Source organism: Hyperolius riggenbachi, chromosome 2 (genome assembly GCF_040937935.1).
Source record: "Hyperolius riggenbachi isolate aHypRig1 chromosome 2, aHypRig1.pri, whole genome shotgun sequence".
Lineage (NCBI taxonomy): Eukaryota > Metazoa > Chordata > Amphibia > Anura > Hyperoliidae > Hyperolius > Hyperolius riggenbachi.
The window spans coordinates 226396543-226421960 of NC_090647.1; the positions used below are offsets into that span (position 1 = coordinate 226396543).

At 44.3% G+C, this 25418-nt stretch overlaps 1 protein-coding gene across 5 annotated transcripts; it reads left to right on the forward strand.

Annotated features, from left to right (window-relative positions):
• Positions 1–4130: 4130 nt before the first annotated feature.
• Positions 4131–24601, forward strand: MFSD9 (major facilitator superfamily domain containing 9). 5 transcript variants are annotated; one of them, XM_068268242.1, is made up of 6 exons: positions 4131–4271; positions 12354–12441; positions 15670–15713; positions 17666–17795; positions 18110–18319; positions 19812–24601. In XM_068268242.1, the coding sequence occupies exons 1-6, from the start codon at positions 4200–4202 to the stop codon at positions 20600–20602; spliced, it is 1335 nt and encodes a 444-aa protein (XP_068124343.1). In that variant the 5' UTR covers positions 4131–4199; the 3' UTR covers positions 20603–24601. The 5 variants fall into 5 exon arrangements, with proteins under 5 accessions (XP_068124343.1, XP_068124344.1, XP_068124347.1 ...); XM_068268243.1 differs by lacking the exon at positions 4131–4271 and adding an exon at positions 10318–10365; XM_068268246.1 differs by lacking the exon at positions 4131–4271 and adding an exon at positions 10349–10369.
• The last annotated feature ends 817 nt before the right edge of the window (positions 24602–25418 follow it).

The following is a 25418-nucleotide window of genomic DNA, read 5'->3' on the forward strand; positions in this document are numbered from 1 at the left end:
ACCACGGAGGGGACCCAGAGGACATCGAAGGATCTCACGGGCTACAGGGGGCTGGATTAAACCCCAGGTAATTCCAGATTCCATTTATTTTTTGTTTTCAGGGTCCCTTTAAAGCGAATTTGAACAGTGTAAAATGATTTAAAATAAAAACATGTACCTGCAAATGAATATTACATACTTACCTTGCTGTCAGTTCCTCCCAGTCAGAAGATCACCATTTTCTTTTAACAACAGATTTCTTCCAGCTCTGACACTGTCTTGTCAGACTTGTCTCTCAGGAAGCTGAAAGCATTAGGGCCCTTTTTTTACTATATCAGTTGCTGTAGGTTATAACTGAAAGGAGAACTGATGTGCAAAGTAATGTTTCCCTGTGGCTCAAGCGATATTATTGGTTAATGGAGTGCTGACCTAGAAGCTGTTCGGGGGTCATTGCCATTTTTAAAATGGAGTAAGGAAAATTCCATTGGTCACGATGGACAAACAGGACGAGGGAGAGGAGAATAATCAAAATACACGGGAGGTTGGTGTGACGTGTGTATGTTTATTTAGGGTTCTATTTCCAGTTTAGGTTTGCTTTCAAGTGTACCTGAAGGGAAAAAAAGTGTGCCTAGGAGGTACTTACCTTATGAGGGGGAAGCCTCTGGATCCTAAACAGGCTTCCCCTGTGCTCCTCAGCAGTGGGGATCCAGTGCTGGATCCCCCAAAAACCCGCTTGTCAGCGACTCTCGTCAGTGCACGCAGGCACAGTAGTGGTTTTCCCCTCAGGCTCTGCCGGAAATAGCCGAGCCCAATCAGGTCCACCCTTCTGCACAGGGGCAGATGCATCGAGCATGCGCAGTAGAGAATTGGGCTGGGCTATATCTGTCAAACCACGAGGGAAAGCCGCCGGTGTGTCTGCTTGAGCTGGCAACAAGCACTGTTGGGTCTTGATATTGTTTTGGTTGCTCTGGGGGAGCCAGCGCTAGATAGTCTCTGCTAAAGGCGCAGACACACACCTGATTCCTTCAAACGACGGGTCATCAGTATCAGGCATGTGTACGCGCATTAAGGAGGACAAAGGAGCCTCATTAGGATCCACAGGCTTCCCCCTCCCAAAGCAAGTATCTGATTTTTTAATTTCACAAAGTTAAGCCCTTTGGCCGCTGAGCTTCAGGCACAGCACTCACTCTGGCTACAGTCTCTGCTCACAACTTTACTAAACCTATTCAGTTCAAAGCAGCTAACTTCGGTGCACAGCGCTAAGCGCCGAAGCTAGGTGCCGTCATAGCAACACCAGCGATTGGCAGACCCCGAATTACATCTAGTATTTAACGCCGCCAGGGAGTTTAGCAGCAGCAGGGAAAGCCATCATTCAGCTCGCTCTGCGCCCAACTCACCAGCAGACTCCTGACAACAAGTATGCATTCAGTTGGTGGCATTGTGTTTAAAGGAACACTATTGATTAACGGGTTTTTTTTAACCTGGGATTGAGAGAGTTCCGGAAGTGCTGGTAAATAATGATGTATACAATTCACTAGCTTATCTCTTTTGTTTACTGTATTAAATTCATTTTACTCTAAACTGATGGCAGTCTGCTCTAATCTGACCAGAGTGAGCCATGAGGGGAGGGGGAATTCCCTCACAGTGCATCTGTTAAACCTGTGTGTGAGAGAAAACTGAGCTGCCTGTGTCCTGTGTCTCTGACTGAAGTGTCTGACGAGAGCAGAGGAAATGTAACTTGTTATAAACATTTGTAATTGTCTGTGACACCACAGCTTTTCATACTTTTTTTGATTTCAGAGAAAAATACTCTGTAGCCCTATATGCAAAAAACAACAATGACTGTGCACTGAAACAACAACCCTTTTGAGAATGATTTGTCCCAATAGAGCTACATCCTACACACAATGAATTAAAGCTTTTGCCTCTGATAATTAACATGAAAAGTTGGAAAATGTTTACACAGCTAATTAGACATTATTTGTACATTGTCATTTTAGAACACTTGGTTTGATAGTGTTCCTTTAAGCCAGTGACATACTTTAGAGGGAATATTAGTGGTCTATGTATGTGCACACTCCTTGGGCACTTTGCTGTCTTTATTTACTGCAGGGAGCAGCAGCTGGAAGGGCATTTGTCTATTAAAGTGTGTCTAAAGACAACTAAAAAAAAAAGTTTCACTTACCTGGGGCTTTTACCACCGTCCTGTGTCCACGCAGTCACTCACGGATCCTCTGGTGCCCTGCCGCCAGCTAGTTTTGTTTATGCCAAGCCACTGTGCAGCCCTGGCCTCACCTATCCTTTACGTTTCCGTCTGCAATAGCGTAGGTGCAGGACGCTATTGTGGATGAGAACGCAAAGGATACGTGTGGCCACGTAGTGAGTCGGCGAAAACAAAACTAGTTTGCGGCGGGGGACTGGAGGATCTGTGACTGCTTGGGCACAGGACAGCTGCAGGGGGCTGCTACAAGCCCCTGGCAAGTTAAACTCTTTTTAGGCTCGTTCCCACCTAGGGCAGGTTTTTTGAGCGCTGGTGATTTTTTAAAAACGCCCTAAAATCGCTAGTGCAATGAGTCCTAATGGGATAGTTCATATCAGCACGTTTCGTCTGCTTTCCGCTCAGGAAAGTGTTGCATATACCATTTTTAGGGTGTTTTTGCTAAAATGGAAGGTATAGGAAAAGCGCAAAACGCTCACAAAATCGCTTTTACGAATAAATACATTGTATTTATTCTTTTCAGGGTCAAAGAGTTCACTTCCTGACTTGCGTCAGGAAGTGAAAAAATAGAATCGCTCTGTAAAAGCACTTTGAAAAGCGTTGTACACAAAATCGGAGCGATCAGGTAAGCGCCGTGAGGGGGATAAAAAAAAATAACTCACAAAATTGCAAAACACTGGCGTTTGCGATTTTAAATGTGAACAAAGCCTTTAAAGGAGTTATCCGGGCTATATAAAGAAAATAAACGCTACTTACCGGGGGGCTTCCTCCAGCCCCAAGCTACCAAGACCTCCCTCGCCGCACCTCTGCACGCAGCCGTTCGCCGGAGCTCCGTCAGAGCGACCTCCAGGTCAATCACCGCCACGTGGGCCGGAGCGGACTGAGCAGGCGCAGAACTCCTGCTCGCGCAGGCGCAGTACAGAGCGACCTGGAGGTCGCTCTGACGTCATCGCCGGGGACTGGGACGGAGCTCAGGCGAACGGCTGCGCGCAGAGATGCGGCGAGGGAGGTCCTGGGAGCTTGGGGCTGGAGGAAGCCCCCGGTAAGTAGCGTTTATTTTCTTTATATAGCCCGGATAACTCCTTTAAGGTGACTTTAGGTTTCCTTTAAAGGACACCTGAAGTGAGAAGAATATGGAGGCTGCCATATTTATTTCCTTTTAAACAATATCAGTTGCCTGGCTGTCCTGGTCATCTATTTGGCTGCAGTAGTGTCTGAATCACACCACCACATCAGGTCTGACAATAATGTCAGAAACACCCTATCTGCTGCATGCTTGTTCAGGGTCTATGGCTAAACGTATTAGAGGCAGAGGATCAGCAGGGCAGCCAGGTAACTGGTATTGCTTAAAAGGAAATAAATATGGCAGCCTCAATATTCCTCTCACTTCAGTTGTCCTTTAAGTCACCTCAATTAGACTAGCATGAGAGATCATCACATCCTGAGTTTCATTCATGTAAAGAGCCATTGGCCCATATGAAAGTCACTTTTTGTATGTTTTCTCTTGGGAGATCATTTTTCATGGTTTTAAAATAACTTATTGATAAGGTGTGAAAATATTACAATGGAGAAAACTTACGAGAAAAAGTGAACTAAATAAGGGCCATAGTTTGATATGAGTCCCTGTTATCACGTCATGCTGCTGTATAATTAACATCATAGCATCAATATGATTTGATCTCTGAGCATCACATTGGAAACAGTCCCCCATACGTATAAGCAAGTAAAAACAGAGTTTTTCTCGGTTCAGTGTAAGTAGTTTTTTACTAAGTCGCAGCACCAGGAAGTCTCGAATACATCCCTGATCCAGGATCCGGTTTACACCGGGACGGAGAACTCCCACATCCATACGTCAATGCAAGCCTGTGCCACTGCCAACCAGCTCCAGATGCGCATGCGCAGGCTGACCTGGCAGTTTCCGGCGTCTCCTTGCTTGCTGAGTTGCGGCAGCTGATCCGGTGCAGCTGAGCTGATATGAGGCTCGGTTGACAGATGATGGATAATGGGGACAGCTGTAACCAGTGCGCCGAATGGGCGGATCTTGCAGCAATGTCTGCACGTGGTAGGCTTTCTGGTGAGTGATGTGAGGGAAGGACGCACAGCCAAGTTTGATTTCCTGGGTGTTTCTATTTATCACTGCCATGTTTTATGGTTAGGGTGATGTTATATGTGGTGTATTATTTATTTGTCATCAGTTGCATGCAGTTCAGACCTCTGCAAGTGTTATTCGATTCCTACTGTGTACTGGATGCAGAGCAATATATATGTATGGATGCACAGGCACCTGAAACGTTGGTGTATACAGGAGCCTCCAGCATAACACACTCTCTCCCACCTGAGCCCACCTCGAAAACGGTTTTGTACATGTGTATGAGGCTTTTGGCATTTCACTTTTCAAATTATATATTTTCAGGTGACAGGCTTTTTCACTGGTGTGACATTTTTGTACAACCCCCCTTTCCCCAAACTGTCGCCTTGAGATCAAATTCCAATTTCCATGGGCTCGTACACACTAGGAGCTGACCCGAATCTCTCCTAGGCAGCGTTTAGAAAGGTAACATGAAAGTCTATTTGACTTTTATGCTAACTTTCACATTAGATGAAGCGTTCCAGAGCGTTATGTTGTAACGCATTAGGGAGCTTCGTAACGCCCAGCGCCAGCGGTTTCACTTTGGGTGATTTTAGAATTCCTGCTGCTAATCAGCAGCGCAGCTTCCCGACGTCACGTCACAGGTCATTAACGCGTGCATGAAATCGGTTTGTGCACGCGTTTGGTAATGTGAAAGAGGCCTGTGGGATTTGCATAAGACCACCAGACACAAGAACTCCTTCTTCCCTGCAGCCGTCAGCCTCCTGAACTCCCTTAGCATTCTCCTGCCCTCTACCTGTGCCTTACCACCGACACAGTAGCGGACTGGAATTAAATACGTTTCTTGAAGCAACCTGCCACCACCCCTAACTGACTGGACTTTGTCCCTGCACCCTGGCCAGACTCCAGCAGCACACTGGAAATATGCATGCGGCCGCTGAATGTATACTTCTGAATGTATATTTGTGTACATACATTTCCTCTTTCCTTGAGTGCAATATGTTTTTGAGTACGATGTTTTTTACTGCCATGTCCCTACTGTATTGTAATGCTCTTCCCTGCTTTCTGCCTATGCACCTCTTGGAGCTATGTATTGGGCCAAACCCAATTCCGAGCATGACCCAGTCATGCTTGGCGAAATAAAACTATTCTGACTGACTTCTGATTCTGATCTGGTATTTTGTTGCTAACCACTTTTTTTTTTTTTTTTCGTAATTACATTACAAATTCGGAAGGCAGCCTAAAGATTTTCAGTAGGCTGCATTTCCCTGTCTGCATTCACATTCAGAAGTTGCCCTAATGCCTAAATCTCTTAACCCTTCGCACTCTCGCATGCAAATGTTCAAACAAATGCATTCACAGATTCACTCATCCAGGCACAACTGTTATCCCTACAGCTAAATTAAAAGCCAGGGTCTAAGGCCACATACACACATCAGACTATAGTCTTTGGAAAATGAAAGATCACAGACCAATCTTACCACCCTTCATGTAGTATGAGAGCCATACCTTCCCAGTCTTTTCTATGGAGCTTAACCTCTTGACGACCAGCTAACGCCGATTGGCGTAAACTGGTCGTCTGCGGGTTACCATGGAAACGGCCGCTCGATCGAGCGGCCTTTCCATGTCAGTTCACGGAGGGTGTCTCCGTGAACACCTGGAGAGCCGCCGATCGCAGCTCTCCGGCGAAATGTAAACAGGCGGGGAAGAAATCCCCGCTGTTTACATCATACGGCGCTGCTGCGCAGCAGCGCCGTCAGGCAGATCGGCGATCCCCGGCCTCTGATTGGCCGGGGATCGCCGGCATATGATAGGCTGAAGCCTATCCTACAATGCGCAGGACGGAACTCCGTCCTGCGCATTACGGAGAGAGGGAGGGAGGGAGGTAAGGAGCGGGAGGGCAGAAATGGCTGCGGAGGGGGGCTTTGAGAAGCCCCCCCCCCCCCCCGCAAAACGCAGATGGCCGGCGGCGATCAGACCCCCCCAGCAGGACATCCCCCTAGTGGGGAAAAAAGGGGGGTAGTCTGATCGCCCTGCTGGACTCCTGATCGGTGCTGCGGGCTGTAGAGCCCACGCAGCACCGATCAGTGTAAAATCCACTGGTCGGCAAGTGGTTAAAGGATACCACAACTGACATGTGGCATAATGAGATAGACATGGGCATGTATAGTGCCTAGCACACAAATAACTATGCTGTGTTCCTTTTTTTCTTTCTCTGCCTGAAAGAGGTAAATATCAGGTATGTAAGTGGCTGACTCAGTCCTGACTCAGACAGGAAGTGACTACAGTGTGACCTTCACTGATAAGAAATTCCAACTATAAAACACTTTCCTAGCAGAAAATGGCTTCTGAGAGCAAGAAAGAGATAAAAAAGGGGGAATTTCTTATCAGTGAGGGTCACACTGTAGTCACTTCCTGTCTGAGTCAGGACTGAGTCAGCCACTTACATACCTGATATTTACCTCTTTCAGGCAGAGAAAGAAAAAAAGGAACACAGCATAGTTATTTGTGTGCTAGGCACTGTACATACCCATGTCTATCTCATTATGCCACATGTCAGTTGTGGTATCCTTTAACTCCCCATCAGAAAAAATCATTGCAAGATGCTGCACACACAGATGCTGTACAGACACAAAAGATCTGTAGCTGCAAAAGATCTGTTCCTGCCAAAAATCCATTCCTGCAAATTGCAATGATAGTCTATGAGATCTGCAGATCATCATACACACATGATTTAACTGACATTCATCTGCAGATCAGATCCACCAGGATGGATTTTCAGATCTGCAGATGATTGCTTGATCTGCAGATGAATGTCAGTTAAATCATGTGTGTATGATGATCTGCAGATCTCATAGACTATCATTGCAATTTGCAGGAATGGATTTTTGGCAGGAACAGATCTTTTGCAGATACTGATCTTTTGTGTCTGTGCAGCATCTGTGTGTGCAGCATCTTGCAAAGATTTTTTTCTGATGTGGAGTTCAGCTCCATAGAAAAGACTGTGTAGAGTATGGCTCTCATACTACATGAAGGGTGGTAAGATTGGTCTGTGATCATTCATTTTCAAAAGACTATGGTCTGATGTGTGTATGGGGCCTTAGTTCACAGAAGAATGCATTCTTATGCTTAGGCTATCATTCATAAAGGAGCTGTTGGTAAGGGGAATCAATGCGGGAAAACACCGCTGCCGGTATTTTAGACTTCTGGGTGGGCATTCATAAAAATGTATCCATGTGCAATAGCAGTGCGGAGATTCCCCGAACTAGGCTGGCGGTTGGCTTGCGGAGACACTGAAGCTGCAGAGTTGATACATTTCTCCGTGTTCCGCTCTGCTGCAGCTGCCTGGGAGGTCTGTGTGTCTCCATTTACTTACATTGTTATCGCCACATCAGAGTGAGCGGTACTTCCCGACCTCACACCGCTTGCGGTGATCTTAATGAATTAACATTTTGCTACATTTGTTCCGATAATCACCGCACAAGGCGGTGATTTATCACTCTGCTCGGTAGTGTAATTTTTTCATGCGGAAATGAATGCTGACTTTGCCGAGTGTTCGGTAAAGTCAGCTGTTTTAAGCATTTCCGCATGCGGAAATGCTTTATGAATGATAGCCCTAGTCACCTATACTGCGCAGAAGTACCCAGGTAAACATAGGTGTCCTAACTCTGGCCCTGTAACATGCATAGTGCAGACATGCAAACACATTCATTGCATCAAACCTATCAATGGATTAGGAGCACACATCCTGATGTCCTCTCCTGGGACAGACAGTGCATCTTACCAATCGCACAAGGGAGCTAACGTTATGTGTCCATGTGCATCATGCACATACACCAGCATAAGCTGTGTGCATGCTGACAAACACATACAGGGGAAGGAGGGAGTGCACTGAAATAGACCCTAGCCACAGGGGTCAGTAACAAGAAAAAAAATACATATATCCAGGCACATCGCCTCTAGTTAGGACATTAAATAAGTTATTAAGGAAAGGGAGGTGCTGAAGGGGGGGTGGCTAGAAAACAGCAAAAATCTCTTAACCCTTCGCACTCTCGCATGCAAATGTTCAAACAAATGCATTCACAGATTCACTCATCCAGGCACAACTGTTATCCCTACAGCTAAGTTAACCTCCCTAGCGGTAAGCCCGAGCTGAGCTCGGGCTATGCCGCGCAGGAGGATTTCTCAGGGTCTGCTGGGGCGATTCGCCCCATTCAAAGTGCTGTGCGCGCAGCCAGCACTTTGCTAGCCGCGCGCACAGCTCGATCGCCGCCGCTCTGCGGCGATCGCCCGCACGCAGCGGCTGAAGAGGGCCCCCCCCCCCGCCGCCAGAGCCCTGCGCTGCCCGGATCAATGAGTTCCAGGCAGCGCTATGGGCTGGATCGAGTGCTCAGGACGTCGGCTGACGTCCATGACGTCATGCCGATCGTCGCCATGGCGACAGGAGAAGCCAAACAGGGGAACGCGTTATATACGCGTTCCTCTGTTTGCTATTGATGCCGGCGACGATCGCACTAGAGGGCCACATGCGCCCTCTAGTGGTGTTTCATGTAGCTACCACTCTGGTAGCTTTACATGAAACAAAAAAAAATAAATAAAAAAAAACACGTTTTTTGCCCATTTTCAAAAATAAATTAACCGCCAGGGAGGTTAAAAGCCGGGGTCTTAGTTCATAGAAGAATGCATTCTTATGCTTAGTCACCTATACTGCCTCCATTTTGTTTCCTGATGACACTGGTGTAGTGTGAGGTAAATGAGAGGTTTGTATCAGGCCACCTGTCAGGGTTTGGGTATGCTTACAGCTGGGATTAACCAACGCCCTCATTGAGATAAATGGTAGCGCTTATCTCAATGCGTTTACCAGCAATGGTTTGTATGTAGCAGTTGGTAACAATTCTTCGGTAGTGTTCTGCGGCTCAAACAGCAACGGAAAGATGGGAACCAATGCCAAATGCCTTTCTGCTCGGTTGGAAAAAAGTCAAGCATTGGCTAAGTAAGACGCTCCTGGAAGCCCATGTGGACTGGCCGTTAATTCATAACGTACAGCCATGGTTTACTGAAGCTGTGTGTGGTCTCATGTCATTAACATTTTCTGGTTTGAAGGGCACTAAAGGGGACAAAGCATATTTAGCCTGTACTGCTTATTCATGGAAAGTAGCATGTGTAGTCTGGAGGGCACAAATCCAGCTCAGGTATTTGTAGCTCAGGTATTTGTTGTAGCTTTGACATATAATGTATGCAGGAATGACCTTGCACTGATGCTATTTGCTATTTTAATATGAGATATCTGACACTACAAGTGCAAAAGCTACAAAAGGAGAATTAAACATTTCTTATCAAGAGAAGGGGGAAAAAAAAAATATATATATATATCTCTATCTCTATCCATCAGTGGGGCTCACAATCGGATCCCTACAATAGTCAATGTCCTGCGCTGCGTAATATGTTGGCACTTTATAAATGCTGTAACCTTAACAAATGTCCAGTGCTGTGTAATATGTTGGCGCTGTATAAATAAATAAATATGCCTATATCGTGTAGTGTGTACCATAGGTTAAGGGGAAGACATTCAACTTATTGTATGTTTTTGGGAGAAAATCAGAGTGCCCGGAGGAAACCCACGCAGACATGGGGAGAACATACAAACTCTGTGCAGATAGTGCCCGGGCTTGGATTCGAACCAGGGACCCGGTGCTGCAAGGAGAGAGTGCTAATAACTACGTCTCTGTGCTGCCCATACATTGTATTATTATCCCTTATTATCACCGTGTTACAGTCTGTATCCCCTCAAAGTCTCCCGTAACCTTACAAACTCCTGTCTGTGATTCAGGAGGATGCTGGAAGGCAGAGTGTATGATAAAGGTTCCTCAGTCATCATCTGCATGCAATTTTTTTTTTTTTTTTTTTTTTTTTTTTTTTTTATAGTTGGTGGTTCTGCCTCTGATATTATAAGCAAGGCCTCTTTTCCACAGGCAGTTGAACTGTGTGCTCAGCAAGCAGTTGCCAGGCAGCAGTAAGCAGTTGTGAGAGTTTGAGTACTGCCTATCAACTACCCATGGAAAAGAGGCCTCAGCAAATTGTGTGTGATGAATTGTCAACTAAAATTCTGTTTTAATAATATGGTTGTGCGAGGTGAAGCAGCCTAGCTGAAGGAGTAAGCAGCAGATTATATGAGTGGACCTACTGATGCTGCATGTTTTGGGCTTCTTTTCCACGGGCAGTTGATTGGCAGTGAAATGCTTCTCAAACTCTCGCAACGGCTTGCTGCGGCCTGGTAACTGCTCACTCCTGCCTGGTAGCTGCTTGCTGAGCACACAAATCGTAGAAAAGAGGCCTTAAGGTGGCCACACACCATACAATTTTCATGCTATCTGGCTGTACAATCAATCACCAAATGCTGTTATACTACATGGATGTTGGTAAGATTGTATAAAAATTGGGTACTTATCCGTTAGCCGGGCGCATCCAGCAGGTGGCGCTGTTGATGTTAATTCCAATCATAATTACTTCACGTAAACCTGTGAATGTAAACGCCGGATGTGCCTGGCTTAAACAGATCAAGCCGCCGGCTTGCTTCGTGTCTCGCTCTTCTCCCCCTCTTGCCCTCTCTCCTATAAAACACTGGGGAGGGGACATGCGTGTCCCCCCCAGAGTCGTTCGTCGCAATGCCGCGACGAACGACTCTGGGGGGACACGCATGTCCCCTCCCCAAGGCTCATACGAGAGAGGGGGAGGAGAGCGAGACACTCACGAAGCAAGCCGGCGGCTTGATCTGTTTAAGCTGGGCGCATCCGGCGTTTACATTCACAGGTTTACGTGAAGTAATTATATGATTGGAATTAACATCAACAGCGCCACCTGCCGGATGCGCCCGGCTAACGGATAAGTACCAAAAATTGTACTGTTAGATTTCATGAAAATTGTATGGTGTGTGTGAACACCTTAAGGATCATCATGTTGTTCAGACTGCAAGGAGGTGGAGCACAGACCAAATCTATCTACCCACAACTGCTGGAATTCTGTTCTACAGATGACTGATACATGGGGGCCTAACCATTCACTTTTAGGGCTGAAACACACCAGCAGCCTCTTCTAAGTGCTAATGGATTTGAAAAGCTCTTGCTAATGCAATGCCATGGGGGATTTTTATAAAATAACATTGCACAAGTGGGATCACACCCATAGCATTACATTAGTAAGAAAATGACAAGAGCTTAGTAACGTACTGCTAGTTGGGTTCCAGGCCTTAAAGTGATTAATTTGGCATCAGTTCATCAAGGAGGGTAAATTTCAAGCTTTGTCACTGAGGCCCTGATTAAAGGGGCACTACAGCGAAAAATTGGAAAATGTAAAATATGTGCAAACATATACAAATAAGAAGTACATTTTTTCAAGCGTAAAATGAGCCATAAATTACTTTTCTCCTATGTTGCTGTCACTTACAGCAGGCAGTAGAAATCTGACAGAAGTGACAGGTTTTGGATTAGTCCATCTCTTCATAGGGGATTCTCAGCAAGGCTTTTATTCTATAAAGGAATTCCCAAAAAATGATTTAAACAATGATGCTGGCCAGCTTCCCTGATCACTACACAGTTTTTTTTTTTGCAGTTGGACAGAGCAACTGCCATTCACTAAGCGCTTTTGAAAATAAATATATGCCTGAGAATCCCCTATAGAGAGATGGACTAGTCCAAAACCTGTCGCTTCTGTCAGATTTTTACTACCTACTGTAAGTGAGAGCAACATAGGAGAAAGGTAATTTATGGCTCATTTTACTCTGGAAAAAATGTACTTCTTATTTGTATATGTTTGCACATTTTAAATTTTACAGTTTTTCGCTGTAGTGCCCCTTTAAGGTTGGTGAGCAGAGGAAATCCTGTGTGATCCAGCAAACCTGAGTTGTATACCGTACTTTTTTCTGCTGTTGAATGGTGAAGGTTTGAAACCGTGTTCTCTTTTGTGTGTACCACACATTGTTAAAAGATTAGTGAAATGGTGGACATACGGTAGTAGCCATCTGCAGCACCTGCAGTGGGAACTTTTTACAATCTGTCTTTTGCATTGCAGGACCTCTTCGGCGTGAGTATGATTGTGCCATTACTCAATCATCACATGAAGTCACTTGGAGCCAGTCCAACAGTAGCTGGTATAATAGGTATGAATTTAGATCCAGACTCTTGTCTACCCAGTCAAAGAATCCAACTGGAGACAGCCTGCAACAGATGTTTGACAAACCAATGGGGAATTGGTGTATGTTCACATTTTGGTGATCCTGTTATAAGGACAGTAATTTCTAGACTGAGAGCAATACCACTACCAGAAGTAGGGTTGAACTACAAAACTCCTCTTTTAGGCTTTGTCCACATTATCCAACTCCGATAGCTATGTGTACAATGTAATGCACAGCATCCCCGTTGCTTGCTGTTTTGTGTCCGTTGTGGTGCCTCCATACATAGTCACTTGTTTGGGGGGATAATAAAGTTTTCAACTACCATATGCAGGAATGTTTACAGTATGTGATCTGGGCACTGGACCTGTCATTGCAATTTATGAACAGTGCCTGTCATAAAAGGCTCTGTCTTAAAGGGACTCCGAGGAGTGCCTGAATTTAAAAGAATACACTTACCTGGGGCTTCTTCCAGCTCACCATAGGCGGCGAGGTCCCGCGGCGTCCTCCTGGCTCGCCTCCGCCGGTCCCCCATTATCGGCGACACCCGGGCCTGGTGTCGGCCGGCTCTTCCTGGGTAATGACGCAATGCGTCATTACGCCGACCACTTCACGGTGGCAAGTCTGCGCATGCGTCGGTACCAGAGACTATAAAAAATACGTTTTATACATACCTGGGGCTTCCTCCAGCCCCATGTGCATGGATTGCTCCCAGACTGGCTGAAGTTACGGGACCCAGTACCAGCGATGCAGGAGGCTGAGGATGGCGGCGTGGGAGCGATCTGTGTGCATGGGGCTGGAGGAAGCCCTAGGTATATATAAAACTTTTTTTTTTTTTTTTATAGTCTCTGCTTTCCTTTAATGCTGCAGGATGCTCCAGCTTGGTAGCCACCAATTAGGCCACGGCTGGCAAGCTGGGGGTGGGCTGTGGCAACACAGGTGGGGGTGGCCAGAGCTTCAGAAAACTTTTTTTAAAAAAACCCGCCACAGCTCCTTTAAAGAGAGAGTGGGAGGCGGAAAGCTCACCTGTCCCATGAATTACAGCCAATAAGGTAAGTAACCTCGAACAGCCCCAACCCCTTCCCTGCATTCCTGCAGCATTAAAGCGGACCTGAAGATTGCTTAAAAAGAGATTCACTTACCTGGGGCTTCTTCCAGCCTCCTGCAGCCGTCCTGTTCCGCTCTGGTACTAAAAGATACTCCGGTCCCCCGCCATGGCTCAGTTTCTTCATTACCGACTTACAAGTCGTCTGCCACTGCGCCTGACTGGGAGCGTCCTGTGCAGGGGCAGTATGAGAAAAATCTCTACTGCGCCTGCACAGGTGCAGTGGAGGCAACCGGCGAAAGAGAAAGTGATCAGCGGAGGACCAGAGGATCGTTCCAGGTATGCGCAGGCACAGGACAGCTGCAGGGGCTGGCAGAATCCCCAGGTAAGTTAATTTTTTTTTTTTTTTTTTTTTTTTTTAACAATCTTCAGATCTGCTTTAAGACAGAGCCTTACATGTCGGGATCAGTCTATTATGCTGGAAGTACTTTTTAACCTAGCCATAATCATCCTGCCCAATGTGAGATACCATTCCTGACCTAGTACTCCCACCCCACATATATCACTATTCCTCTCTCCATAGTCTACCTATACCCCAACTTAATAGACTATTAAAGCTTTTCTAACCCAACTGTAACTGCACAAGCATTGGTTTATGTCTTCTCCAAGTTTTAGTATTTTTCCCCTTGATATAGTTTGGTGTTTCCACCTCAGCTGTGCTTGTGCTGCTTATCCTGTACTTCTCCACGTAGATGCCTGCCGCTGTGTTGCATAGGTAGTAGGTTGTGCATTGCTAGGTAATATTTCTGTAGCGACCTACAGTCCACAGGTGTTTATAGAATACAGCAGAGATTCTGAAATATGACATTGCTAATTTTCTGCAAATGCTATATGTCTAGTTGTCACCACAATATCAGCCATACAGACGTCCTTAATGAGCTATTCTAGAAAAGGTAAAGATTTCTCATGGGAAAGGGGGTAGCTGCTACTTAATGGGCTGAAGTTTAAACCTGTGTTAAAGTTCCTCTTTAAGTGCAACTCCAGCACTCCTCTTTTGGAGTAAGGTAATTGGAATGTGTCAAGCTTTTACTGCTGTTTGGCCCAGTGCACACCAAAAACCTCTAGAAGATCCGCAAAACGCTAGAGGTTTTTGAAGCAGATTTCAAACGATTCTAGGCATGTTTAGAGAGGTTTTCTAAACATGCCTAGCGTTTTTTGGAGTGTTTTTGTGTAGCAGATTTCATATATTGTTACAGTAAAGCTGTTACTGAACAGATTCTGTAACAAAAACGCCTGGAACACCGCTCTGATCTAGCGTTTTTCAGAGCGGTTTTCCACTTTCCTATACTTTCACATTGAGGCAGAAACGTCTCAGAAATCTAAAAAATGCTGCAGCCCCTGAGTTTGCGTTTGTGGAAAAAACAACCCACTCTGGTGTGCACCATCCCATTCACTTTCATTAGCCAAGTGGTTTTCCCCCTGCAAGCGTTTTAAAAAACGCTTCAGAACCGCTCTGGTGTGCACCAGCTATCCCTGCTTTATGGAGGCCTCTCCCCACTTCCCCTTCTCAGAGAACTGCGTGAAATCATGAACGCAGACTGCAGCAACAACTTCAGATTTTCTTTTGTTCAAGATCACTAAAAAATAATTTTTATCCTGCTGTGTGTGATTCACAGGGGTAGGAAGAGAAATATCCACAAATTAAAATCTGGACCACAGTAGTAATCTAATAGAAGTGTCTGAGTATGAAAGCTGCTCACATGTGTTATTCTCTGATGGAGGAGGCGGGGTTTGAAGACAGAACAATATTTAGTGCTTCATTCCCCAGAGTTGCCTGCTGTCGAGCTCCTAGACCACTTTTCCCACTTCCCTTTCTTTTATTAATATCATGCATAGTAGAGTTATAAATAACTGTGTTTTAGTTCCAGTTTAGTTTGAGGGGGTGTTTCTGAGGTTTTACTGCCTTCAGCAGGTTTGTTAGTAAATTGTTGCATAATTCCACCCGGAAGCAGTCAGAAACTATTATAGCTAGTCTACTGCTGTACCCTATATAGCAGATTGCCCTTAGAATGCATATACCTGACTGTTAAGGTTTATTATTATATCCTTGTTCACTAAGCACAAGCTTGTATGTTGCAATAATTCAGCTTCCTGTTTTTTTTTTACTGTAGGCTCCTGCTATGGCATCCTGCAGCTCTTCTCCAGTTCCATAGTGGTGAGTTTGCAATGTCACTCTAGTTAGTAGGGCACTGTAAATGTCTTCACTGTCTAAACTATGTCACCACTATGTGCAGCCTATGCAGTGCTTTACCAGATAAAATGCATCTGTCATGTTGCCAGCTTGTTTAAAATAATCCTATGTAATTAAAACCCAATTTGAGGAATTTTTTATTGTTGGCTCCTAGCTTGCCTTCCCTCCGCAGCAGATAGCAGAGACTCCCCACCCCCTAATTCCCATCATGATTGCCTCCCTCAATAATCATCTCACTGGTTCACACACATGTGAGTAGGAGGGATTTTTTGGAGGAAGGTGAGTAGGAGGGATTTTTTTTGGAGGAAGGAGATTGAGGACACGTTCTACTTGATTGCTTTATTACCTGAATATCTGTAGTCATGGGTGATGTGTTTTGGTCTTCTATGTTTTGGGGTCCTATAAAATGTTCTAGGACTTATTCACTGAAAAGCTTTGAACCTGAAATTACAGTGTTTTCTTGTATTTTAAAACAAAAATCAAAACAAACAAGCGCTAATGGAAAATTTGCAACAATATGGTGCGCTGGCCACAACCACCAGTATACGTGAAATAGTCAAAATAGAAACAAATGGCCGCGCTCAAAGTTCATAACCTGAAGGGAATACAGGAAATACTGTCACCATCCACGAGTCCTTTAACTCCAATTAGAGATCAGGAAATCTGGACAACGAACACTCCAGGAACCGTATACCTTCCTCCAGTCCGAACCATCATGCATGTAAAAGAGAAGAGTGGATCATAGCGCGATCAGCTTAACAGGCAGTCCCCTCCACCTTTCTAGTGCCACAATCCACCTCCACCGTGCTTCTCTCCGTGCTGGGACACACTCCCCCCATGTGCCCGCACTCACCTAACTGGCCTCCAATCTCTCCGGAGGTAGGATTCTATCGCGTATGGGGGTTGCTCTGATATGCGTTGATCCGTTAGTCACTACAACTAAAACAGCCTCATATAGTGTAAAACCATTTTAATATGCAATTAAAAGACTGGAAATGCACTCACAGATGTCAGAGGTTTTAAGCGTTTTGTACACAATGTGTCAGCGAGTCCCGGGTGCTGCTTCCACACGCGTTGCCTCAAATCCCCCGCGTCCTCCGAGCTGCCTCCACTGCCGATCACGTGGGACGTAGCTCCGCCCTACACGTTTAGTTAATGACTCATCAGGGGCTAACGTATCCTCACCGTACCGGCCATTAAATTCAGTGTTCCACCACCGGCGGGGTGGAACACTGAATTTAATGGCCGGTACGGTGAGGATACGTTAGCCCCTGATGAGTCATTATTGACGAACGCGTAGGGCGGAGCTACGTCCCACGTGACCGGCAGTGGAGGCAGCTCGGAGGACGCGGGGGATTTGAGGCAACGCGTGTGGAAGCAGCACCCGGGACTCGCTGACACATTGTGTACAAAACGCTTAAAACCTCTGACATCTGTGAGTGCATTTCCAGTCTTTTTTAATTGCATATTAAATGATTTTACACTATATGAGGCTGTTTTAGTTGTAGTGACTAACGGATCAACGCATATCAGAGCAACCCCCATACGCGATAGAATCCTACCTCCGGAGAGATTGGAGGCCAGTTAGGTGAGTGCGGGCACATGGGGGGAGTGTGTCCCAGCACGGAGAAAAGCACGGTGGAGGTGGATTGTGGCACTAGAAAGGTGGAGGGGATTGCCTGTTAAGCTGATCGCGCTATGATGTACTCTTCTCTTTTACATGTATGATGGTTCGGACTGGAGGAAGGTATACGGTTCCTGGAGTGTTCGTTGTCCCGATTTCCTGATCTCTAATTGGAGTTAAAGGACTCATGGATGGTGATAGTATTTCCTGTATTCCCTTAAGGTTATGAACTTTGAGCGCGGCCATTTGTTTCTATTTTGATTTTTGTTTTGTTTTTTGTGTGTTTCTGCAGGGAAGCTGGAGTGATATTGTTGGAAGAAGATATTCGCTAATTGCCTGTATTCTAATCAGTGCAATTGGCTATGGGCTTCTTGGTGTGTCTATCAACATTTATATGTATGCCATTGCAAGAATTCCTGTTGGTAAGTAGGTCTTATTATTTGTGACCATCTGCAAGCTTGTTTAGGGTCTATGGCTTAAAGTTATAGAGGCAGAGGATCAGCAGGACAGCCATGCCATCTGCATTATTTAAAAGGAAATAAATATGGCAGCCTTCATATCCCCCTCACTTCAGGTGTTCAAGTGTCTTTGGAAACTTGCTGTTTAGATTTACTCTGATTGCCAGTAGCATTTAAAATGCTAGTTAGTTTGCTTGATGATACTAAATAATTGATTCAGCTAATAAACTGATATCTAAGCAGTTACATGCGGTAAAACAATGTTTACTTTGTTACAGGAATTTTTAAACATTCACTTTCCATTTCAAAAGCATTCCTATCTGACCTTGCATCTGAAAAAGAGCGCCCTCATGTGATGGGAAGGTTTAATGCAGCTTCAAGTATGGGGTTTATCCTGGGTCCAGTTGTTGGTGGTTACCTTGCAGAACTGCATGGAGGTTTTTATATAACCTCCCTTGTCTGCACCGGCATGTTTCTTATAAATGCAGGTATGTACATACGTTCAGAGCATTGACAGCAGGGGTGAGCATCAAGTCGCTTGTTTATTGTCCTATATATTTTAAAGTAGACCTGAACTCTTGCATAGGACAGAAGGAATACAGAGAAATGCACCCTGTATGTATTTAGAGAGTTTACCCTGTCTAATTCCCCCTCATCTGTGACTATTAACCACTGTAATTTCATCTCTTCAGCTGTGTCAGCTCAGGGATCTCCTATGGCAGAGCAGCTAATTTGTAAACACAGGGTGTTAACCCAATGTCTGCTTAAATGAAAGCAGGAAGTAGACTCACTGCAGATTTATTGCAGGATTTGTATCAGCTGTAACAAAGAAATGTTTTTCTTTAAAGGTTATTATGCTGTTGGGTATCTTTTAGAGCGGAGAGGAGATTCTGAGTTCAGGTCCGCTTTAATGCATCATGTTTTTATTTATTTGCTTATTATACATGTATATTATAGAGTTTTAAATTGGTTACTGTTCTTCAGTTGCTTCTGCGGTCGCTGTCCATTTCCATATTGATACTATATGTCATAATCCAGTATATATAATCCAAGTCCATCTTTGTTCCTGGCATTTATTGTATATGATTTATCTCCTTTTAGTAGACCTTTGGAACATATCTGACTTCTAGTGTGCGTTTTACTATTGTATAAACTTCTAACTAACCCTAGCCTGAGTGTATAAGTGTAATCCCCTGAACTAAGCTTCCCTTCATTTCCCCAGACCTACCCAATAATGGCCACAGGTGGTTTGAAACAGCAGGTGTGAGGCCTGGTGCACACCAAGCGCTTTTGGTAGTGTTTCCAAAACCGCTGCCACCGATGAAAATGCTTGGCTGATATATCTCAATGGGATGGTGCACACCCGTGGTTTGAGGTTTTTAGCAAACCGCAAATGTGGCTCCTGCGGCATTTTTTGCGGTTTGCAGATGCGGTCTGCCTCAATGTAAAGTATAGGAAAAGCTGAAACCGCTCTGAAAAACTCTAGATCAGAGCGGTTTTCCAGGCGTTTTTGTTACAGTAGCTGTTGAGTAACAGCTTTTCTGTAACAATATATGAAATCTGCTACACAAAAACGCTAGGCATGTTTAGAAAACCTCTCTAAACATGCCTAGACTCGCTCTGAAATTCTGCTTCAAAAATCCTCTACCGTTTTGCAGATCTGCTAGAGGTTTTTGGTGTGCACTGGGCCTGAGAGGTATTTATCTTACCACACAGGAGAAGTAATTGAAAATCTGGAGTGGAGGAGGAATTACAAACCTGCATTGTTTTCCTATGTGCAACATGAGATTCTGCCCCCAACAATGGTTTTCACATGATGATTTTGGGTGTAGTTTTACTTTAATTTTGGTAAAATTGTGATATTCGTCTGCAAAGTAGTGGGGACTAGATAAACAATTTTTTTAACAAGTGTTCATATATATTAATCAGTAAAATGATACTATGATTTAATTGTTTGTATATTTTGTTGATTTTTTCCAGGCCTTGTATGGATTATGCCACAGACAGAGGAAATGCCACCAAGCCCTGCACCCTCTGATAGAAATATGAGCTCACAGAAAGGCGAAGCACAAAAATCTGATGTGCAGCCACATACCTTGCAGGAGGCCAACGGGAAGATGTCAAATAATGCTGCCCCGACATTTTGGAGGCAAATACATTCTGTTTTTAAGAAGGTTACAGGCGTGGCTTTCTCTGAGATGTGGGACATCTTTTTAGTCCGTCTGATTATGGCAATATCCGTAATGTTGTATTACAGCAACTTTGCTTTGGCAATGGAAGAAAGATTCCATATGAGTCCCAGGATGACTGGTTTTCTGATAAGTTATGGCAGCACACTTGGAGCTCTTGCTGGATTCTCACTGGGACCACTTTCTAGACTTTATCAGTACAATACTTACACCATGTTGTTGCATTCAAGTGTCGTCACATTCTTCTCCGTCCTCTTGTATTCAGTGGCGCCTAAAATGTGGATTGTAATTCTGTCGTCAACTTTCTTGGCCTTCTCCACCAACATTGGTAGGACTTGTATTGTGGATCTTGAACTTACTCTTGGGGCTCGGCATGGCAGTGGCACACTTATAGGAGTGGGGCAGTCGGTGACATCAGTGGGGCGCATATTGGTACCCCTTATTTCAGGAATAGCACAAGAATACAGTCCTTGTGGACCTCCGCAGCTGGGTGCTGTGTTGGCATTAGCATCCATATTCCTGATGTATAAAAGTAGATCACGCTACAGTTGTTCTACGCACAGTAAGCTTAAAGCAGATTGATAATGTACCTGTTGAGAAGAAAATCAGAGGTATAATCTAAAGCCCAATTAGTAGCCACCCCTACCATACATGTTTCCTATTGAGTTCTTTAGGTTAAAATATTTGGTATCCCTAAAAGCCATACCTGTTTATTGCAGACTATGCAAATGAAGTCAGCATTTTGTGTCTTATATTTATATCTCAAATTATAAAAGCACTAACTGGAGCATCTGCCCTGTTAAGCCATAAAAGTAGAGATGTATCCAGTACAAAAGTAATCTCCTTATTTATTCATCATATAAAAAACTGCAATCATTGAGTTACTGGGTGGCTCGTAAAAGGGCACTACCTGAAACAGCGGGCTGTAGCTGCCAGACAGCTTCTTTTTAATATGGACTCTACGTGGTGATTTTTTTATATGATAAATAAATAGAGATTGCTTTTATTGGAGGATTGTGCTGGGTACATCTCTAATTTTTATGCTATTGGGATCCTGTGGTACCAGGGTTGGATCCTTGCACCCTCGTTGCATATTTCCTTGAGTGCAGCTCACCCGTGTCTTCTGCAACCATATAACCATCACATTTGCTGGCTGGTAATACACTGACTTTTCGACAAAAACAGTAAAGACTCAGGGGCCTTTCACACTGGTACGGTGGGTCATTTTACCACACCTCACCGCTATGCCAATAAAGCCTATGGGTGTTTTCATACAGCGTGCGGTACGCCGGAAGTCGCCGATCTACCACAAGCACATATCTACATTGCCACACGACCTCTGCGACGACCTGGAGCGGACCTAAAGTCATTTAAGTCTATGGCGACGCAGGGTGTTTAAAAAATTTAATGGAAGCGTATTTTTACAATACACTTTCTGAATTTTCTAAACAGGACGTGAGCGCAAGTGAGCATCACTTCCTGTTTCTGTCGACCAGAAGGGAATTACAGTGTACTAGCGGCCCCGCATTCTGAAACCGGCCTCAAGGTTATTATAAACTTTGTATGTGTAAAACTGGTAACATTTTTGCATGAAGAAAATCGCTGTCATTAGCTAGAATACATCAGTGCTGGCGGCAGCTGCAATCTTGAAAGTCAGTGTTGGCGGATTCCACGATGTACTGTACAAGATTTCTGTTTTATCCATCCATGAGAGGGATGAAGCACGTCGCTGCACTTGGCACTATTAGACCACTGCACCTATGTCCTCTGCAGTCATGCAGAAGCCAGATCTCTGTAACAGACAAAAGATCTGATAAATGTCTATTTTTAAATTATGATCTAATCATAGCTTTATTGTGTATAATTACGCTGTCTTTGTACAATGCTCTCTTTCACATGAATGTAAATCAGCAGAAATGAATAGAGCTACAAAGCATGATAAACTTGAAATAAGATCTGCACATTTTAGAAGACCACAAACTTCAAGCTAAGGCTGTTGAAGGTTACTGTTAATATAATATGCTATTACAGATTACTACATAAGCTTCCCTAAAGGTTAGATGCCCTTGTGAGGACACTGATTCTAATTACTGGTAGTCTTTTGTGTCTAAAAAAAAATGGGAGATCACTATATTCACTTTTTATAAAACCTTGCGGATCAGCTATCAGCAGGATTAATGCTGTAAAATAGCTCCTCCTCCTTTCCTGAAACTAGAAGTTGCAGTTGGTAAATGTATTGGCTGAGTAGTACTATTGTGAATGAGAGCCACAACAGTTCCCAGCTGGTATGTAGCTTTCCTTGGGAAACTGTGCTCATGCATGTCCAATGTCAGATGATCCAACTTAATCCTTCCCTTTTGCAGATCACCCTCTTGTGAGACTGCCAAGTGGCAGTCAGCATTAGCGTTTATATATGACACTAAGGACATCCACCATTAAAGCAAAGCCCTCCACCTCCGCACCAGTGGCCTATCACCTTGTTGTTTGCTTTCCAAGTTGTAAGACTGCACACTGCACTCAGCAACTTCCTTGAATCCCCCAGATAAATAGGCAACTCTTGAGTATAACCTTGCATCACTTGTCACACATCACCTAATGACTAGATGAACTCCTCATAGTGTAAAAATGTAATACAAATATAAAAGGTATACTCATATGTTTGAGGCTGAAAACAAGCAAATAACTTCATAGATCTGTCTCGTGCTGTTCTCTCCCTTCTGTAGCTCTGCCCATGGAGCTGAGATCCCAGCTGGTAATCTATTTACCATCTGCAACCTCTAGTGCAGGGATATCAAACTCCAGTCCTCAAGAGCCAAAGTCCTCACACGTTTCTGGCACACCTCACATTAATTGATTAGACTGAATTGGGAAAGGTGTAGAACATTTCTCCATTTCTCGTTCCATCCTAAACACTGGCATGGATATGGCTCTTGAGTACTGGAGTTCGGCACCTGTGATTTAGTGGAAGGAAGGATTCCAAGCAGTTGTTAATGTTAAGTGCTACTTTGAAATCTCTAGGGAATGTCCTTCAAAAAAGTTAACATTCCAGCTTCAATTTTTTTTTTCTTTTTGCAAATAAGTAGTTGAATTGCTGCTACGTTTTGTACTCCTTACCTCAGCAGATAAGGACCGCTCCATCCCTGGATGTGTTTAAAACCAGACTGAAAACCCACCTGTTCAGTTTGGCATTTGCAGAAATATAACTTTTGTTATGTGAATACTTTATCCCACTACCAGCTACTGAATCTGAGAGAGCCTAAGCGCTTGGAGTCCTATGGGAGAAAAGCGCTATAGAAATGTTGTTGTATTGTATTAATTGCAAGTGGTTTGTGTGTGTGTAAATATGAGTACACTTGCATCTTAATATTGTTACAGAGGAGCACACTGTATGCTGAAAAGACATTCCACTGGGCAGTATTGTCCTGACCCTTGCTATAGTACTCCTGCAGAATTGTAATCCCTGTCTAGATATGTATTTTTATGAATGTTATTTATCTCTGTTATGTATCTGTAGCAGAATATGGTGATATATAAGGTTATGCAAATAACCAGAGCATGTAAGGGCCCATTTACACTTAACCATTTCAGCCCGCGGGGATTTTTCACCTTATGGACGAGAGGAATTTTCACCTGTCAGCGCTTCTCCCTTTCATTCCCCAATAGCTTTATCAGTACTTATCACAGCAAAATGATCTATACCTTGTTTTTTCCACCAACAATTAGGCTTTCTTTGGGTGGTAAATTATGCTAAGAATTATTTTCATCTAACTGTATTATAATGGGAATAATAATAAAAAAATTAAAAAAAATGCATTAGTTTTCAGTTTTCAGCCATTACAGTTTTAAAATAATTAATGCTACCATAACTAAAATCCACCCATTTTATTTGGCCATTTGTCTTCGTTATTTAAATGTTAAAATTATACCCCTAGTTTAATGTATGGTGACAATATTTTATTTAAAAATAAAGGTGCACTTTTTCAGTTTTACATCCATCACTAATTTTTAGCTCAATATTTATTAATTTTTATGTCCTCTTGACATAACCATTTATTTGTATTCCCCAAAGTTAGTAGGTGTGTTATACTATTTGGCCACAAGATGTCCCTACTGAGCAAAAATCCCATTAGCGTACAATGTACGCTAATGGGGATACAATGTATCACTACATTGTAACCAGGGAAGTGACGTAGGCTTCCATCGGAAGCCTCCGATCACAGCAGCGGCGGGGAAGTTATGAATGGAAACATTGTTTCCATTCATAAATTTAACGATCGGGCGGCGGAAATCGCGGCGGGAGATAGCGCGGCGGCTCCATTTACAGAATTAACACTGTTTTTGAACAAAAACAGTGTTTATTCTCGGCGGACATGCTCGGATTGGCACAGGGGACTTTTGTCCCCTGCAGCCAATCCCCTCTGCTAGCAGCAGCAGCGCGATCGCGGGCATCTGCCCGCACGATTGCCTGCAGACCACCCAAACTGCAGGGACGTGACTAGCACGTCCCTGCGGCTCTAGCACTTGCCGCTGCGGACGTGAAGCTCACGTCCGCGCGGCTGAAAAGGTTAAAGGGACACTTAAGTAAAAAAAAAAAATGAGTTTTACTCACCTGGGGCTTCCAATAGCCCCCTGCAGCTGTCCGGTGCCCTCGCCGTCTCCCTCCGATCCTCCTGGCCCCGCCGGCAGCCACTTCCTGTTTCGGTGACAGGATCTGACAGGCTGGGGACGCGAGTGATTCTTCGCGTTCCTGGCCACAATAGCGCCATCTATGCTGCTATAGCATATATCATATACCATATAGCAGCATAGAGGGTGCTAATGTGTCTGGTAACGCGAAGAATCACTTGCGTCCCCAGCCTGTCAGCTCCTGTCAACGAAACAGGAAGTGGCTGCCGGCGGGGCCAGGAGTATCGGAGGGAGACGGCGAGGGCACCGGACAGCTGCAGGGGGCTATTGGAAGCCCTAGGTGAGTAAAACTCATTTTTATTGTTTGACTTAAGTGTCCCTTTAAGCAGTTGGTGTGCGTTAGTGTGAGTTAGTACGCGTTACTACGTGTTTTTTTTTTCATAGCAGTGCATTGTGAAAAAGATTTCAGTAAAAACGCGCTAAGTGTGAACTATGCCATAGGAAAACATGGGAATTTACTTTGAAAATCTGTTTTCTTTCAGCTATAACTGAGAGCAACTGATTAAGTGTAAAAGGGCCCTTAGGGTATATTTAATTTAATGATTTTAAAACTTATCAACCAATTAACCTCAATTTTATTTCTTTTGGCTAATTACAAATAGGAATTTACTGTTCGGATCGTGCTGCTCTAATGTAGGACTAGACATAATCGCATGAGCCTTGCAGTTTCATCCTCAGTTGGGAAACTCAACTTGTGCCATGGATGATTCTG

What these genes read in the sequence shown, in the direction of transcription:
- MFSD9 (XM_068268242.1), top strand. Translation starts at nt 4,200, where the DNA reads ATGGGGACAGCTGTAACCAGTGCGCCGAATGGGCGGATCTTGCAGCAA. An exon ending in AACAGTAGCTGGTATAATAG is followed by an intron (nt 12,442 to 15,669) that starts GTATGAATTTAG and finishes TTTTTACTGTAG; the next exon opens with GCTCCTGCTATGGCATCCTG. An exon ending in CATTGCAAGAATTCCTGTTG is followed by an intron (nt 17,796 to 18,109) that starts GTAAGTAGGTCT and finishes ACTTTGTTACAG; the next exon opens with GAATTTTTAAACATTCACTT.